The following is a 16435-nucleotide window of genomic DNA, read 5'->3' as shown; positions in this document are numbered from 1 at the left end:
CGGCTGCAATTAACAATTATTTTGATTATTGACTAACTGGCCAATTATTCGTGATTGATAGCTTTATTTATAACATTTCATAAAATAGTGCCGATTGTAATTTCCAGGAGCCTATGGTGACTTCTTAATGTCTTATTTTATCTGTCTAACAGTAAAAAACTAGAGATATACGGAATAAAAGATGTAGCCTACTGTTCATTATCTGACATTTTAGAAGATGGGAACAGAGAAAGTTGAGCATTTCAGGATGTGCACTTATAGATTAAACAATGAATTAAAACATACTATAAAAGTGTCATGCTGGTGAAGAAGAATATCTCATCTTTGATTTGCAGGAGGACATGTTTGTGACGTGCATCCAATACTAAGCAGCATCAGACATGAAGACATGCAGAGTCTGAAAAATAAACATGCTGCAGGTCTTCCATTTCTTCTGTTTAAATTTCCACAAAATGCTCTTTGCTTTGGCCTTTTCGTTCTGCAGTGGGTTGGGCGCAGTCTTGGTTGAAGCATTCAAGCAAACAACCCCTATACACTAGGTTTGTTTCAGTTATGCTGGTTTAGCTGCTTGGCAATGTGAGATAATTTTCGCCCACTGACAACTGTGATTGTCTGGACTCCGATCTGCCAAGAAACGCTTCACACAGATGGCGAGAGGGAGAACACGGAGTTTGAATGATGGGGGTTGATTTCACTGTCTCTTACAGGCCCTGGCATAATCTTGCTCTAAATATTTCCTAAGTGGGTTGATGTGTGCTTACTGACATGTTTGTGTGCCTACACGAGTGTGAATGCATCCTATGAGTGTGAGTATGCAGCATGTGTGTCTATCAGTGACTTATACCGCCTGCGGAAGCTACACAAGGCTTTGTGAGGACTCGGCAGGGAGCTCTGTTTCCCTTGTGTTTGCCAGGAGCAGCTTTCCACCCACGGTGGGCAGGCAGGCAGGCAGGCAAGCAGGCAGGCTTGGTTGGCTGTGAGGTTGGCATTCACTGGATGACTTGGGTAGAAAGGAGGGAAGGCACACAGCCATTCATGGTCACATTATGCACATGAAGAACAGGAAAGCTCTGGTGGTTCAGAGATATTCTCTAATTTCTCTCTTTGACCAAAGAAGAAATGTGTTAATTGGGCTACAGCACAAAATGTGCACATATTTATCAGTTCAGAGTGGTCTGAAATGTAGTGTGCATATTTTAGAGAACTGTAAACACTTGTCAGAATCAACATGTGGATGACAATCTATTCACTGTCTCATGTTACGAAGGATTAAAGAGAGTGCCATAAGAAAAATAAATCAAGAAATATCACTGTAGATAAAAAGCTGCTTTCAGTGCAATTCAGAAGCACATGCACCGAACACATGTTTGAGGGCTTGTTGGTGATATTGAGGAATCTTAATTGGCTCAGACTATACATTTAGCAGACAGTTGGGGTCGCCAGGAGTCTGAGGTGCAGCCGACATATAGGAGACGTGGAAACCACAAACTGCTCATTGTGAACGTTATTTCGACTGTTAGCTCCTTAAGCCATTTTTAAAAAACATTTAATTAAACAAATAAAATATATAATAGAATAAAAATCCTGCTGGTTGCAGTTTCTTTGTTTAAATTAAGAAGCTGCACATATCTTGAAATAAAGAGAAGAAGCAGCAAAAACAAACTGAAAGACAACAGCATAAGTTTAAAAATATGATTTGATAATATAGGCAAAAACAGTACAAGTAAATAGATAATGTTTTATTGAAAAAATAGTTAATTTGACTGACTAAACTAGTCTAATAGGCTAGTTATAGTTTTGCATTTTTTTCAGGTGTTTTATCTCTCTCTCTCTCTTTCTTTCTCCTGTTCACTAACACACCTCCCACCTGCTCTCTCTCTCTCTCTCTCTCTCACTCACTCTTTCTCTCGCTGTCTCTCTCTCTCTCTCTCTCTTCCCTCACACTTTTCACTCAGCTACCCAAAATGGCGGCAGCCTCATCCATTCAGCCGCCGACCGTTCACTCTTCTCTAACCCGGGAGAGCGCACTTTCCCCGGAGATGGACAGCCCCGAGAGCCGTCAGCCGGAGGATGAGGAGGCGGCGGCAGCGCAGCCCTCAGATCAGGGGATTAGCCTCCGCGACCTGCCGGACCTGGAGCCGGAGGAGATCGAGCGGAGGCTGGCCAAAACTCGCCAGGAGCTGAGCAACAGGAGGAAAATCCTCATAAAGAACCTGCCGCCTGACACCACTAACCAGGTATAGCCTACACTAGTTTGGAAAAGCGACGACTGGCGCAAAAGTAGCGTGGTGCAGTTAGTTGACCGGTCTGAAGCATTTCAAGACTTAATGTGAGTGAATGGTGCTCAGTAGTTTAGTTTGTACTGACCGTCGCACTTACCGATACGCTTAAATCTGCGTTTAGAGAGACTGACAGTGGTGTGCAGGGAGCTTTCTATACTTTAAATTCTCTTTTCAAACCACATCTCTTTAAAACCCCCTTCAAAGTTTTTATGTGTATAGTTTTATTTAATTGTTTTTAATTCACCTTAGGATCACTGTGATGGGTGCAATACATCTTGTGTGGAGTTGTGACAAATTAGTCATCAGTTTATTTGTTAAACACTATCGCACACCATCACTCTGAACACTATTCAGCAGTTTAAACACAGTTCAGATATTGTATACTTGAAGAGCATGCCATACAGATGAAATCATTTGTGTGTCTAATCTGATTTTGAAAAAAAAGATAAATCATAGTTTTCAATCCTTTAATATTTAACATTGATGTAATGAAACCTTTAACAGCATCAAAAACATCTGTAACTTAATGTAGTCTGATCTAAACTGACTCCTAGATGCCATGCATCCCTATTTCCTCCAAAAAGCATGTTATGTGTGACATATTATGAATATGTAACCTTTTTTTTCAACTTAAAAAGTGAAAAAGTCTCTAAGTGACATCTTACAAAAGCGGTCCGATGCTTGCATGTCTGTTGCTTTTCTTGCAGCTGAGGAAAGACAGATGAAATAAACATATTCATGCACCTGTTCTAACAGCAGAAACCCTTGTGTAAGAGTAAGAACGCAGGAATTTACTTTTTAATGAACGTACCTGCTTGGCATCAGTTTACCTGCTTTTTCTTCCTGCACTACATTATGAAATGTTTATCTGCATACTGCAGTTTTCTGGTAACATTTGTTTTCACTGCATAAAAATGAATATACAACATATGAAAGGATATTTGACATTGTAAATCAGTTCATTTGGTAAACTTAATGTGTCACAGACAAAAAACCAAATGTTGTTTGACAACAGTGTAAACAAGAAGCAAGCTTCTTCGGCTTACTCATATTGTTATGTTTTCAAGAAATGACAGGTGGAATCCATTATTTCAGACTTAACTTGTTGTAAATATTTTGCTCCAATCAGATTCCTTTATTGGAGGCAAAGGCAGATTAAACTGTTTATGATTTTACGGGCCAATTTCCCGGAGAGGGGTTAAGTCTCATCCAAGACTAGAGTTGTTTCTTAAAGGATATTTTCACAGAATCTTGCCTGTAGTTTCAAACTAGTCTTGTTCTCTGTCTGAGAAACTGGACCTATGTTTATCGCACAAGAGAACTTTGTGCGCATGTTTCTCGTCAAAGCCCACAAAGGGACTTCACTGTTTGTAACTTTTAAGAGCTCTTTGATTTCTCCTTCTGGGTGTCATTCATCACTTGTGTAAACGTGCAGACTTCCAGGCAGCGTGTTGAAGGCTCTGATGGTGTATTCCTTCAGGATTGTAGCACCAGAAAGAGACTCGCTGCCAAGGAGAACCGACACTCTGCATAGTTTTTGTGTATTTGTGTATATTCAAAAGGAGAGTGAGACAGAGAGACAGAGAGAGAGAGAGAGAGGGAGAGGGAGTGTGAAAGAGTGAGACTGCATGGTGGGTGTGAGAAATGAGAAACAGAGGGGAGAGTGGAAAAGCCACTTGGATCAGGTGAAGCAACCAATGGAATTTCTCTGTCTGTATTTTCCACATTATTCATGTGTCAGAACGAGTGTGATATGTTTAGTGAGCTTGAGCAGCACAGTCGGAAGAGCAGAGCAGTATGAAGTCTGTCCTGCTGAGTGCGCTGCACAAATCAGGCATCCAGGCACTCAGAAATAGTGTACCATTCACCATAGGCTACAGCATCACTGTGGATAATTAAAACTTTATTTGAAGTGTTTTGTTGTTAAAAGCCTTGAGATCTATATGTATCAGTCATTAATTGATTGACTAGAAATGTATCTGTAACAATTTTGACAATGGATTCAATGGATTTAAAACATGGAGGCTGTCCTGGACAATGTCAGTCATCAAAAGCAGCTGCAGCGGGCAGCTCATCTCCCTACGCTGCAGGACTGAACGGTTCAGGAGATCCTTTGTCCCCACTGCCATCAGGCTTTATAACACCTCAGCCAATGGCAGGGGCTCATGACCTGACTGTTGGTTGCCCCTTTCCCTGCCCTGTTCTCTCTCTCTTTCTCTCTGCCCACCACCCTCACCCACTATTTATATGACTCTTCGCTTTAAGGGATTTTGTTTTTAAACCTGTGCATGCTGTGTTACCGTCTTCTGTTGTGTAGTGTCTCATCGTTATTTATATGCTAATACAGATTGTTTTAGCTACTCTATCCCTCTAATTCTTAAAACCATTTAATAGGTGAAAATGCTAAATATTCCCAGGTTGTAGCTTCTTAAATGTGAGGATTTCATGCTTTTCTCATCTTTACGTTGTATAAATTTAATATCTTAAAGTTTTGCAATATGTGAAACAAATTCTCTTATTCAAGCTTCTCATATGTGAATGTTTTTTGGTTTATTTGGTCTTCTGTGACACTAACCTGGGTCTTTGGGTTGTGAACTGTTTGTCGGGACACAACAAGACATTTGAGGACATCATCTTTTGGCTTTTTGAATCGGTGATCAAAAATGTTTCACTATTTTCAGACATTTTATAGATCAAACGATTAATCAAGTAAATAATTGACAGATGAATCTAGTTGCAGCCCTATACTAATTCTGTAAAACCTGATTTTATGCTTTGGTATTTAATAGAGCTTAAAAGCTTTTGCTACTCTTGCTTGGCCTTGTGCAGGAGCCCAGTGTTAATCTTAGCGCAGCTGTTTACATTACAGTATCTTCTATAAGGGCATAGATTTATGATGAAGGAAAGTCATCGTCACCGTCTTATATAACCTGTCTGATAGACTCAACAACACCGAGCCAACTCCAGCTCCCATTCCCCCCCCCCCATACCCGCTGCCCCATTAGTGAACACTATATCGCAGATTGGATGTATGTGTGTGTGTGAGTGAGTGTGTGGAGTTCATGGTGCACTGTGTCAGATATATGGCCCTGCTGACAGTCCTCATCTCAGAGAGAAGTGGGGTGGGGGGTGGGAATGATGGTGAGAAGAGTGCAGTGAGAAAGGAGAGAAGCGAGATAGAAGAGTTGGGTGAGAGGAGAGGAATAGAAAAGGTAGATAAGGGATACAAGAAAATCTAAAAGGAAAGAAAAAACGAAGTGGTGGTGGTGGTCGTTGAAGGGAAACAGGGAGAGGCATAGTTGAAAGAATGATGGGGATGTGAGACTTCTTGTTCAGTTTTTCTTTTTTTTCTTTTTCCCATTGACCATCCATTATGCCCTGCAGTTAGGAGTCACTAATAGGGTTTATTGCATTTTATTGAATCGAAATCCACTTATTTCATCGGATTTTTAAAAAAAACCCCTTATCAATTCTAATCAGGTTTAGTTTCCAACATTTGCGAAGAACTATAAACTTCCTCAAAGATTCAGCTGACCTCTGTTATCAGCTTTTCGTTGGCTGAGAAGGTAGAAAGGTGGCAGCTTGAATAATGTTTAAAACCTGTAACAACAACCTGAAAATGAGAGAGCAGCAGATGACATGAAATGTTGATGAACAAGTGTAGCATACTTAACTGTCGCACAAGTAAGAAAAACATGTCAGTGAGCCACTCCAGTGCACTGGGTGACATCTTCCTTCCCCACAAAGACTCGGATGCTGTGGTTTGTTTAGAAATGGCTCCAAAGACTAATAGCAGTAACCTCTTGACTTTGTAAGACGTTATAAATTTCTCCAAGACCTTCAGTACAAAGATGTGAGATTGTGGTATGTAGCACAACAAGCTATTGACGCTCTGTAAAAGGAGCAGTATTCCCATGCATATGCAGTGGCCTTCATCTTACATGGAACTACTCTGTAGAGGCTGAAAACATGATTGCTGTTATTAGTCTCTAGAGCCGCTTCTGAACAAACTACTGTGGCCTTGGTGAAGGAACATGTAATCCAGGGCAATGGTGTGGCCCATTGATGTGTTTTTAAATGGTTTTTGGACAACAATGGAAGTCTACAACACAGAGGAATACAATTTTTAAATTACAGAGTTAATATTCTAAAAATGACATCTGCTCCTTCTCTCTCATTGAAAATTGCAGAATCTATAAATATGTTAATATTTTTAATTTCAAAAGTTTTACTGCTGTAATACTACTTTACTGTAAAGTCCATTCTGGGGGTCTGTGCTCTTGAGGCTTCAAGTCTCCACATCACACTTAACTCAAATTGTATGTGAACGTGATGGTGAAGATGATAGTGAAAATAGTCGTCTATTGTCAAAATCTGCACATTATCCTGCACACTGAAGCTCAAACATCCAACTTCAGGTGCGATAAATGACGTTGAACCTCACTGAATGTCAGTAAACAGCTGTTTGTTATGTAAATATATAGTTAAGTAATGGCGACCGGGGCAGAGAACTAAGCCACACTACATATGTGTGTATACATATCTGAGCTTCTCTGTTCTTTGTTTTGGTAGCTGCTCCAGCCATGTGCCATGTGATCTTTGGCATTTTATACAGCAAAATTGATGGTCAGAACCAGCTAAAAATGAGGCTGTTGTGAGATGAGATGAGATGTTTGTCTTTGAGAAAAGACATATAAATCGTTTGATAAGAGGTTTGTTCGAGTTGGAGCTTATCGAATCTGTGTCTTTGGCCAACCAGAAAATTGATTTTAGAAATGGAATCATCTATCTGAACCCGTTCATAGACATTGTCCCTCACTGGCTTCCCAGACGCAAACCAAGTCGGAAAAAGTTCTGAGTTGAGCTATGATATTGAGGCCTCTACCCAAATATGCACCCACACTCCACTTGATATTTTATAAAGAATAAAAATGCGATTTTTTATATGTGCTTTCTTTTTGACAGTGCAGACAGTGTGTGTGTGTGTGTGCAGTTGTTTGCATATGTACAGGTAAACACAAATACATGTAAATGTGACAAAACAGCGTGCTTCTTTCCACCCACTTCCTCCTTGCTTTACATGCTGCGATGTGTGTGTGTGTGTAGGTGTCAGTAGCAGATGTTGATGAAATCTGCACCTCCTGACAGTGGGCAGCCTTCATCACCATCATCCCTTATGAGCCTGCATAGACACAGTGTTATGATTTAGCTGTTCACTGTGGCATTAGTCACAGTTTTGCAGATACACAAGTCAATCGAGAAACACCTGTTCGCCTGAACACTGACTATACAACCAGGACAACTAGATAATACACATTTTAAAGTATACTGTTATATGCCATAATTTGGCAAGTTGACTTTATGTGGGTTAAAGAATGAGGCTGTGATGGCGACAGTAGTTGATAGAAGACACACTGTATATTTGTCCTGTGTGACGGGGTTATAACTGATATCAGGATATTAATGGCCAGTTATTTATTTAATGTAAATGATGTACTTAAAGGAATGTCTCATATTAAAATGAGCTTAGAATAATTTTACTTTGAATATTTTATTACAGGTAAACTCAATTTTCGCTGCTTTGAAGTGTATACAGCAACATGTGACATGAGATGATGATAATAATTATAGCTATATTCAATATATAATATTGAATTATTGCCCAGTCCTACGATATGTGATATCTTACCAAATATATCTAAAGACAGTGAGACTAAGCTGTAAATATTTTGCCGTAGTAGAGATGTTCCGATACCATTTTTTCCCTTCATGGTACTGATTCTGATAGCTTTATCAGCCGATACTGAGTGCTGATCTCATACTATTGCATTAAAAAAACAGCACTTTAACAACTGTATACTGCTTACCTTGTAAGGATGTGATGTGATTGCTATCTTTCTTATGATTGCTATAATTCCTCTGTAAATGCTTTAGATTGTTGATGTTGAAACTGGCAGCACATTGTACATGTTGCCTTCTTACTGTTGGGACTTTCCAGTGTAAGATATTGTCTGTTTACTGTAGACCAGTCTTTCTTTGTTACTCTTAAACAGTAGTTGCTAGTGGCTGCACAACACAGTTTGCTATGTAGGCTGCTGTTTTGGAGCGATAAAGAAGAAATGATTTCTCAGAAAAATTCTGTTTAATCCAGGTGTGAAATACTTTATTTAAGTTTATTAATCAATTACCTGATATCTGATCAGGGCATGGAGTCGCATACTTTCTGACAACTTTGGCTTTGGGAGTGGCCATGTGAAGTGGTGGAGAAATTGCGCTGATTGGATAAAAAGTTTGGGAGTAACCCGTCGACTGGGCACAAAATAGTCACAGTAAGATTATGCTGAGGACGAATTAGATTGAAGGCTAAGGACAGATGGCAAGATCGCCTTTCTGGTTGAACCTTCACCGTTCACCTTCATTCAAGAGAGCCAAAACCCCCCTAATAAGAGATTATCTTTAAGTGGTCTGTTCATTCCTCTTCTTGACTTTCTCTCACAGGGCTGTTTAAATAGTGTTAAGGCTTGGAAAGCTACACACACCTGCTGTTCACAACTGCTGCCATTATTCTGTGTGTGTGTGTATGTTAGGGAGATAGAGCAGGTGGAGGAGGCGTTTAACATGACTGGGAGATCAGGATCCTGCTGGTCCCTATTTATTACAGTTCTGGCTCAGCAGCAACGACAACTTTAAATTGAGTTTGATGCTTTCGATACAAAACTTCAAAACCCTTCACACACCAGTTAGATCTCAGGTTGAGGTTGGGCAGGGCTGTGATTAATTACATGAAGTCACCAAACTTCATGAATCAATAAAGTGTGACCTCTACCAACTTAACAACTGAAAGAAACCTTTTAGAAGGGTCAGACATTACAAATTCAGACATGTTTCCTGTTTCAGTATGATCTGCAGGTCAAAGTTCATCTTTGTTCAACTTGTAGCAAGTAGATGTGCTCGGTTTGCCAATAGAAACACTGTGTAGAAAACTAACCATTACATCACCATTACATTATCACACCACCTCACTTCAAACTGTAGTGTTGCTCTCATACATTGTTTAGTTTGTGATTGCGCTTATCAATATTTACTAAAGGTATCAAATGTGACATCATGTCCTTTTTCAGGGCTGAGAGTGGTCAAATTTAATAAAGGGTAATGTGACTGTACCTTTTAGACAAGGTATATTAAGGCACATTTAATTAAGTGTAGTTAATTTAAGTCAAAACCATTGTCTGAGTGGACCATGGGTGTGTTTGCCCTTTAAGACTGGACATTTGAATTAGATTTTGGAAGGGACAGCAGTGTAATGAGCTGGGGAAGAGCATTCTGATATTGGCTGACCTGAATGTTTCGACCTTCCTGTGGAGGAGAGAGGAGACACAACTCTGAACACTGATCAGAACCCCGTGATTACACTCAACACACACAATGTAAGTGACCTTGGACAATTGGGCATTAGTGTGAGAAGTGTAGGTTTTGTCCTCATAGAAACAGCTGACCTCTTAAATTAGTTGACAACATGAAATGTGGCAGCTCTGTGGGGGCAAACACCTCAGTAATGAGGTCAGATGAGAATGACATGACTTAGCCATGCCAAGTTCCACTATTGTTACCTAAGAGCAGTTTCTCTGACGACAAAGTCAGAATTAACAGCATGAACCCAATATTTTCTCATAAATCACAGTCAGAAGTTTTATTCTACCCATGGGATACAAAAGGTGTCATTCTGTCAGGAAAAAAACATTTAAAAAAAAGACAGAAATTTCAGTACTGTAACATTTTTATGATATACAAAAAGTAAACTTTTTACCCCAAAATGTGTATTAATCAGCTTGTCTTGTCAAAATGTGTCTGTTAGCTTGCTAGACAGCTTCTAGCAAAAATTGTCTGGAGTATGTAATTAAATGGTCTGAAATCAATATGAATTTCAAACTTGACACCTTGAGTTAAATGCAGGATGCGATTTCTGTAAAAATGAAAGGTGGAAAGGACGGGGGTGTTTTTGAAATGTTTTTATTCATGAAAATAAATCAGAACCCCAGTGGGTCTATTAGGCTATTTCTTGCAGCTCCTTTTTTTTAAATTATGAACTTTATTAAAACAACCACAACTTGAACTGGAGCACTGCATTTGGAGGAAGATTTTAATCTATTATGTGATCAAAACAAAAGGTTAAATGGTATTTTAACATGTCCAAATTAACACTCCTTTCAATACTGTGAATAGCACCACTCAGTCAAAAGTGCCAAAACAAACACTATTTAACTCATTTCCATGTGCAGCAAACTGTAGTATTGAATAGAAAATAATCACAACATGCAATATTACAATGTGCTGTCATCATAAAAATAAATAGGCTACATGACAGGCCTGCTTGTCAGACTAAGAAAACAGTCTGCTTTATCTCCACCTGGGACCCCCAACCCCCACCCTGACCTTTTTAAATGACCAGAAACAGTTAAGCTTTCATTTAATATAGCAATGATTTTAATTTGGGAAGATCAATTAACTTCTGATATTCAGAAAGCTTGGTGTGTATCTCAGTTATTCATTAAAATGATGTATAATCAATCAGTTACAGAACATTTTCGTGATTAACTTATAGATATTGTAAACAAAGCCATAAGAAAACAGTTAAAATTCACATTTAAAATGAGCGTTTATGCAGTCATTTTTCAACTTGAAGTTTGCACTTCCAATGGGAGGTTTCTTTTTTTAAAATCGGTAACGATACAGAAATGTGTGTAATGTCGTTACAGAAGACATTAACTTTTCTACATCCAGCCTGTTGATGTACATCATGGTACTTTCACTGGCGCCTTGGTCTATGAGTACAAATCACTACAAGAAGCCATTTAGCTTTTATGTCTAAGAGGTTCCCTGCCAGTCTGCACATTTCTCTACAGTTGCTGTGCTTTTACTGCCGCTATGATGGTGCTGCATGCTGTAGATGTCTGCTAAAGCTGTCTTGTGAGTATTAAATGTGTTTTACACTGATGGAAATTATGGAAAATGTCCTGGAAAGATTTCAGCAACACATCACACCAAGTCAAAGGTTTTTTGTAAGTTTTTTTTTTTCTTCTGCTCAATTTATGTTGAAGTTGAGATTAATCACATCTCAACATGTCAGAGGAGACACAAATGTAGACTGCTGATGAATTGAGCTCAGATACTCAACTGTTATTGTGTGTTTATATTATGTTATGTGGCTCAGCCTACCCATTTAGTACTGGAAGCCAACACAAATAATGAATATTCTTGAAGTTCTATTTTGACCTAATGTCTGCAGGACTCTGTTGATATGTGTGGAGGAGTGACTGTTGGCTTGGTGGAGAAAATAACCTCCAATCTGAGCCTAGTGGCTTCAGGGCTGGAGCCAAGCAGTGATGGGTGGATGTGCATGGGGGATGGGGGCGGGGTCACATTGGCTGACAGCAGAATGAGTCCTGTCTTAGGGCGAGCCACCTGCTTCCCTCAACCCCCCGGTCCTGTCCTTGACGAAATCAGATCAACAAGCTTCTCTATAAAAGACAAAAGGGAAATGAAGAAGTGGACAGACAGAAATGGTCAGGATTTCACCAAACTACAAGCAACATAGCAGTGCTTGCCTTTTAAGATGCACTTACCCCAATGAGCAGTTATTAAAACGTAGAGAGAAATCTTTTTCGAGGCTTGTTTGCTTGATAGATGGGTCACACAGATGTAATGGAGACAGCTGCTGCTTACTTTTGCCAGTTCCGCAACACCCACAATTCTACCATATTTCCAGACTTTGAATTATTACTCTAGTGATTGAAAGATGACAGTGAATGGTACATTGAGCTCTGCGGATTTCAAAACATGGCTTTGGAAACGTATGAATAATGGCACGGACATTAAGACATTATGCTTTTGTTCTGACCGTGGGCTTCAATATGCCGTTATCCATGAGAAAAAGGAGTTTAGGGCTATTTATTTTGTAGCGTAGTAAAAACATTGAAATCATTTATTTTAGTTGACTGTGTACTCAGTCTATGGGCAGTTATGTGGACCCAAATGTGATCATCTATGATAGGCTACTTGAAAAGCCATTATATAGCTACTGACAAGAAGCTTTATAATTGTCCTTTACTGACTCAGTGCATGTGTAGATTTAACCAGGATAAATCCGGCCAAAACTTGCCAAGCATTCTTCCCTCACTTAGATGTAAGGTGCATAAGTACAGGTACTTTCAGCAGCTTTTGCACTTACCTTTGCAAATGCAATTTACTTTTCATCATGCTAAGCTACCTGCAAAAAGCCTCTCTTTGTACAATCAGGGCCCTGTTTCAGGTTGGCTAAAGTGGCCAGGTCTTGGTTTCACAATCATTTCAGCTACACAGAGTTGAAGTAAAATACCCAAAGCTGGACCTAGTTAGCATTGTCAACCAGTTTCAGACAACAGTACATCGGGAGGCGGTGAATGATTCAACAAGTTCTTACTTTGAGTCTTTGTGTAGTGTATTGTCAGACTAAGGATTTGAAAGTCAGTGCATAGCGCATCTCTTGGACTGTGTGTCCATGACTGCTGAGGTTGATTATGAGTGTTAGTCCCCGCTCTTGATGTGCCACTTTACTGCATCATCTTGACTATACTGGAAATAAACAAAACATCTGAAGCAAAGCATGACAGAACTAAAGGACAGGCTGACAAAGACGTATATAAAGACGTAATTGATACAGCCCCTAACCTCACTGTTGTAAAGAAAAGAAAAGATCACACAGGGAGAGCTTTATGGATCTGATTATGTGTCCCCAGTTTGTATTCTCCTTTCCCTCCTAGAAGGTAAATGTACTGTAACTTTACATGAAAATTGAACCATAGAGCCAGATTAGCAATGGAAGGATGGAAAGATGAGTGAAATTTGGAGGATACACATGAGGTGGAAGACAAGGACAAGAGGATAAAGGGAGAAAGGAGGGAGCTTGGTGGAGGAAGAGATAAAGAGACAGAAAAGAAGAGGAATCAAAACAAACGTGTTAAACTGAAGAATTTGTGGCAGTGCAAAGTGAGGATGTGTGAGTAGCACAGAAGGTGTGAAAACTGAGAATGTTTGAGAGAGAAAAAGAGATAGATGTCTGCAGTCATGTGTATTTATGCTTGTCTGCCTCACAATATGCGAGTGTGCACGTTTTCTAAGAAGATCTCCTGGCAGGCATTTGATGGACCAGTGATCCGTGCCGTGCCTGGTCTGAGCCACCTGTCTCACACACACACACACACACACACACACACACACACACACACACACACACACACACACACACACACACACACACACACACACACACACACACACACACACACACTGCTTGGTTAATACCAAATATGGAAGTGTTTTCCATAATCTATTAGGGAAGCATTGTTGTAATTAGCATTGAATAAGTAACATATTGTAACAGAGCTTTGAGTTATAACTGAATGCATCTGTAATAAATGTTTTATGTGGGTTTGAAAGCAACCATAAAATAGGTATGGAAATTCTATACAGTTTGAATAATACTATTCATACATTCAAAGTAGACAGCACTAGGTATTTTCCATCCCATCGAACTCTGTTTGACACCTTGAATGGAAAACTTGGCCAATATCAAAACTGTAATATTGTAAATGGGTTTTAGATATTTGTTTAATCAGTTGTGGTGCAGCTAATTTTGTTGATTCGAATACATGCAGTCATACAAGTGCAACAAGTACACATCAGATTACAAATACAGTGCCATTAAAAATGCAATGTACCATTAGGAATGCAATGATAGTATTGCAGTTCCAAAACTGCAAGTGATATTCATGACATTATTGTTATGGTAGTAATTTGTTATATTGTGTTAAGTTATGTTAAGTGTGAGAATAGCCTTCTGCTTGCTGGCAGACTCGGGCTTCATCCTGTTCTCTCTCTGTAGCACATATCACTCTATCAGTAGGTCAAGGACACAGTTACTTCCAGTAAGGAGGCCATGCAGAGTGTGTTTGTCCCCTAATCCCCCTGTCCCTCCATCTCCCTCTCTCTCTCACCGACACACACACACACATTCACACACACAGTTTTACTTTTTTCCAGTGGCCCTCTTTGTGTTTTTAAGCCAGAGACAAAAGGAGAGTGTTTGTGGATTTGTGGATTTTTGTGTCTTCTCTTTTTTTGTTTATATAATCATTCTAGGAAGGGTGCCTTGCCTAACATTTGTGTAGAATACTTACGCAGTGCAACAGAAACAGTAATACTTGAACTGTCAAATAGTTCAAGCTGTTAGTCACAGAGTGGAGGGGGGTTCAAAACAACACTCAGGCCTAATGAAAGACAGTTTGGTGCCTTTTTATTTGCTCTGTATTTGTAGAAAATGGATAGTAGGAGCTGTGAGTAAGAGGACAGTTACTGACAAACACAGGGATGCGACTGGCTGTTGCACAGAAATTACTGTAATAAAACAATTGTGACACATAACTAAGTTCATTTCATCTCCTGGGATGTTTGAAATAGAATTGGTTACAGAGGAGCTGCTATGGACTCAATGTCTTGTTTAAACACTTGGTGGAGAAGTCATCTGTATGAAGGATGGCCTCTTTAACCATTTATCGAACCTGCTGTCCCAAAACCAGCATGGCCGTGTGTCATTTGATTCCTAGAGCACATAGTGAATACACTGTACAGGTAATATAAGTCGTCACAGTAAAGTAGTTGGAATGTGTGACATCTAGTGAACGGAAATGATAAAATTGCTACTTTTCTGGAGTGTTTACATACACAAACGTGTATTTCAAATGTATCTTTGACACAACAACATGTGTAACATTTTGCTGATACTCATCTAAATACTGCTCTCCTGATATGTTTTGGGATAGTAAGTGGATTACCGGTACTTCAATCCTAAACATTGTTGCTATAGCATGTTAAAAATGTTGCATACAACATTTGCCAGTAACTCAAGATCTGCATTTTCTGGTCTTCCCTATTGTATGGAGTTTGCTCAACCTGCAAAGACAAGAATGAACTTTCAGACTTCACTGTTGATGGTTATATTAAATGCATATTATGTGGGTGTAATTGCACTGCTGAATGCACCAGTCTTGTCCAGGCAGACTGCCGTTCCTCAATAGGCATGCTGTCCTGCATTACACTTGGATTCAGTTTTTGGGCTGAAATGTGCTTCTCTGGACCTCCTGTAAGCAAACATGCACTGATGTTGCTCTAATACTGTGTCTACACATAAAGTGTATCAGTCATGTCAATTGTTCACTTCATGTGTGTCTGATGTAATAGTACGCTCCTATGTTAATCAATCCAGCTGTCCACACACAGCATGTCACTTGCACTCTACACATGCAACCATTACCCAAAGCATATTTTTAGGCTTAAAGTTTTTTTTCTGCATGTAACTACAGTGATTGTATATTGGTCTCTGAGCACCAAAATCAGGTGACCTACACTCAACACTGTACCTGAACGTCTCCATTGTAGACATACAGATGGAGCACTTGCTGCTCCTGCTCTGCTAAACATGCTGCTAACACTACACAATGTGTTGTGATGCCCCTGTGACACAGTATTAGATTGTTTAACCCTTTTTTGTATTTGTTTGAACCAGAGAATATTTTTTTTCTTTACTGTTTCAAATCCAACTCCTGACAGAACGTTGGATCAACCAATGAGCTTTTTTGATGTCTTGGGTTTCATAGAGCATTGTTAAGATTTGTTCAAGTCTCTGCAACCCACTGTAAGACTGTGCACTCTAGATTTGCAAAGACATTTAATGTGTCTTTGTAGAACTATTGTAATTCCAGCCCATGGACAACATATAAGATGACAGATATATTGTATGCCTACTATAGAGATACAGCTGCCTTAAATGAAAATTGTGTGCTGTCAGCTTGGGGCAATATCTATTGTCAGAGAAGTAAGCAGCAGACACAGTATTTAGTATGGATTAGTATAAAGCTGATAGCACAACGTTATAACGTGAACAGTTGTTGGTGCTATACATGTTCCTTCGTGAACCTACGTTATGGTTCTGAGCTCCATTAGTGTTTCTTACCATTTGTCAGGCAGGACTGCTATCACATTCCTTATCAAGCTTGTCCTGTCAGGGCAGTTTGCCTTAATGTTGGGGCATATGTGTGCACTCACAATGGCACGCACAG

At 39.5% G+C, this 16435-nt stretch overlaps 1 protein-coding gene across 1 annotated transcript in view; it reads left to right on the top strand.

Moving 5' to 3' along the window:
- The first annotated feature begins 1946 nt into the window (after positions 1-1946).
- The window catches only part of raver2 (ribonucleoprotein, PTB-binding 2), an 83261-nt gene continuing 68772 nt past the window's right edge, over positions 1947-16435 (top strand). Inside the window, exon 1 of the mRNA XM_062424502.1 lies at positions 1947-2237. Within this exon, the coding sequence (XP_062280486.1) occupies positions 1965-2237 (273 nt within the window). The 5' untranslated portion in view covers positions 1947-1964. The remainder of the gene's footprint in view (positions 2238-16435) is intronic.

The sequence above is a fragment of the Scomber scombrus genome, chromosome 8 (assembly GCF_963691925.1).
Source record: "Scomber scombrus chromosome 8, fScoSco1.1, whole genome shotgun sequence".
NCBI lineage: Eukaryota > Metazoa > Chordata > Actinopteri > Scombriformes > Scombridae > Scomber > Scomber scombrus.
The sequence above is the reverse complement of the archived record's forward strand: the minus strand, read 5'-3'. Positions and strand labels throughout refer to the sequence as shown.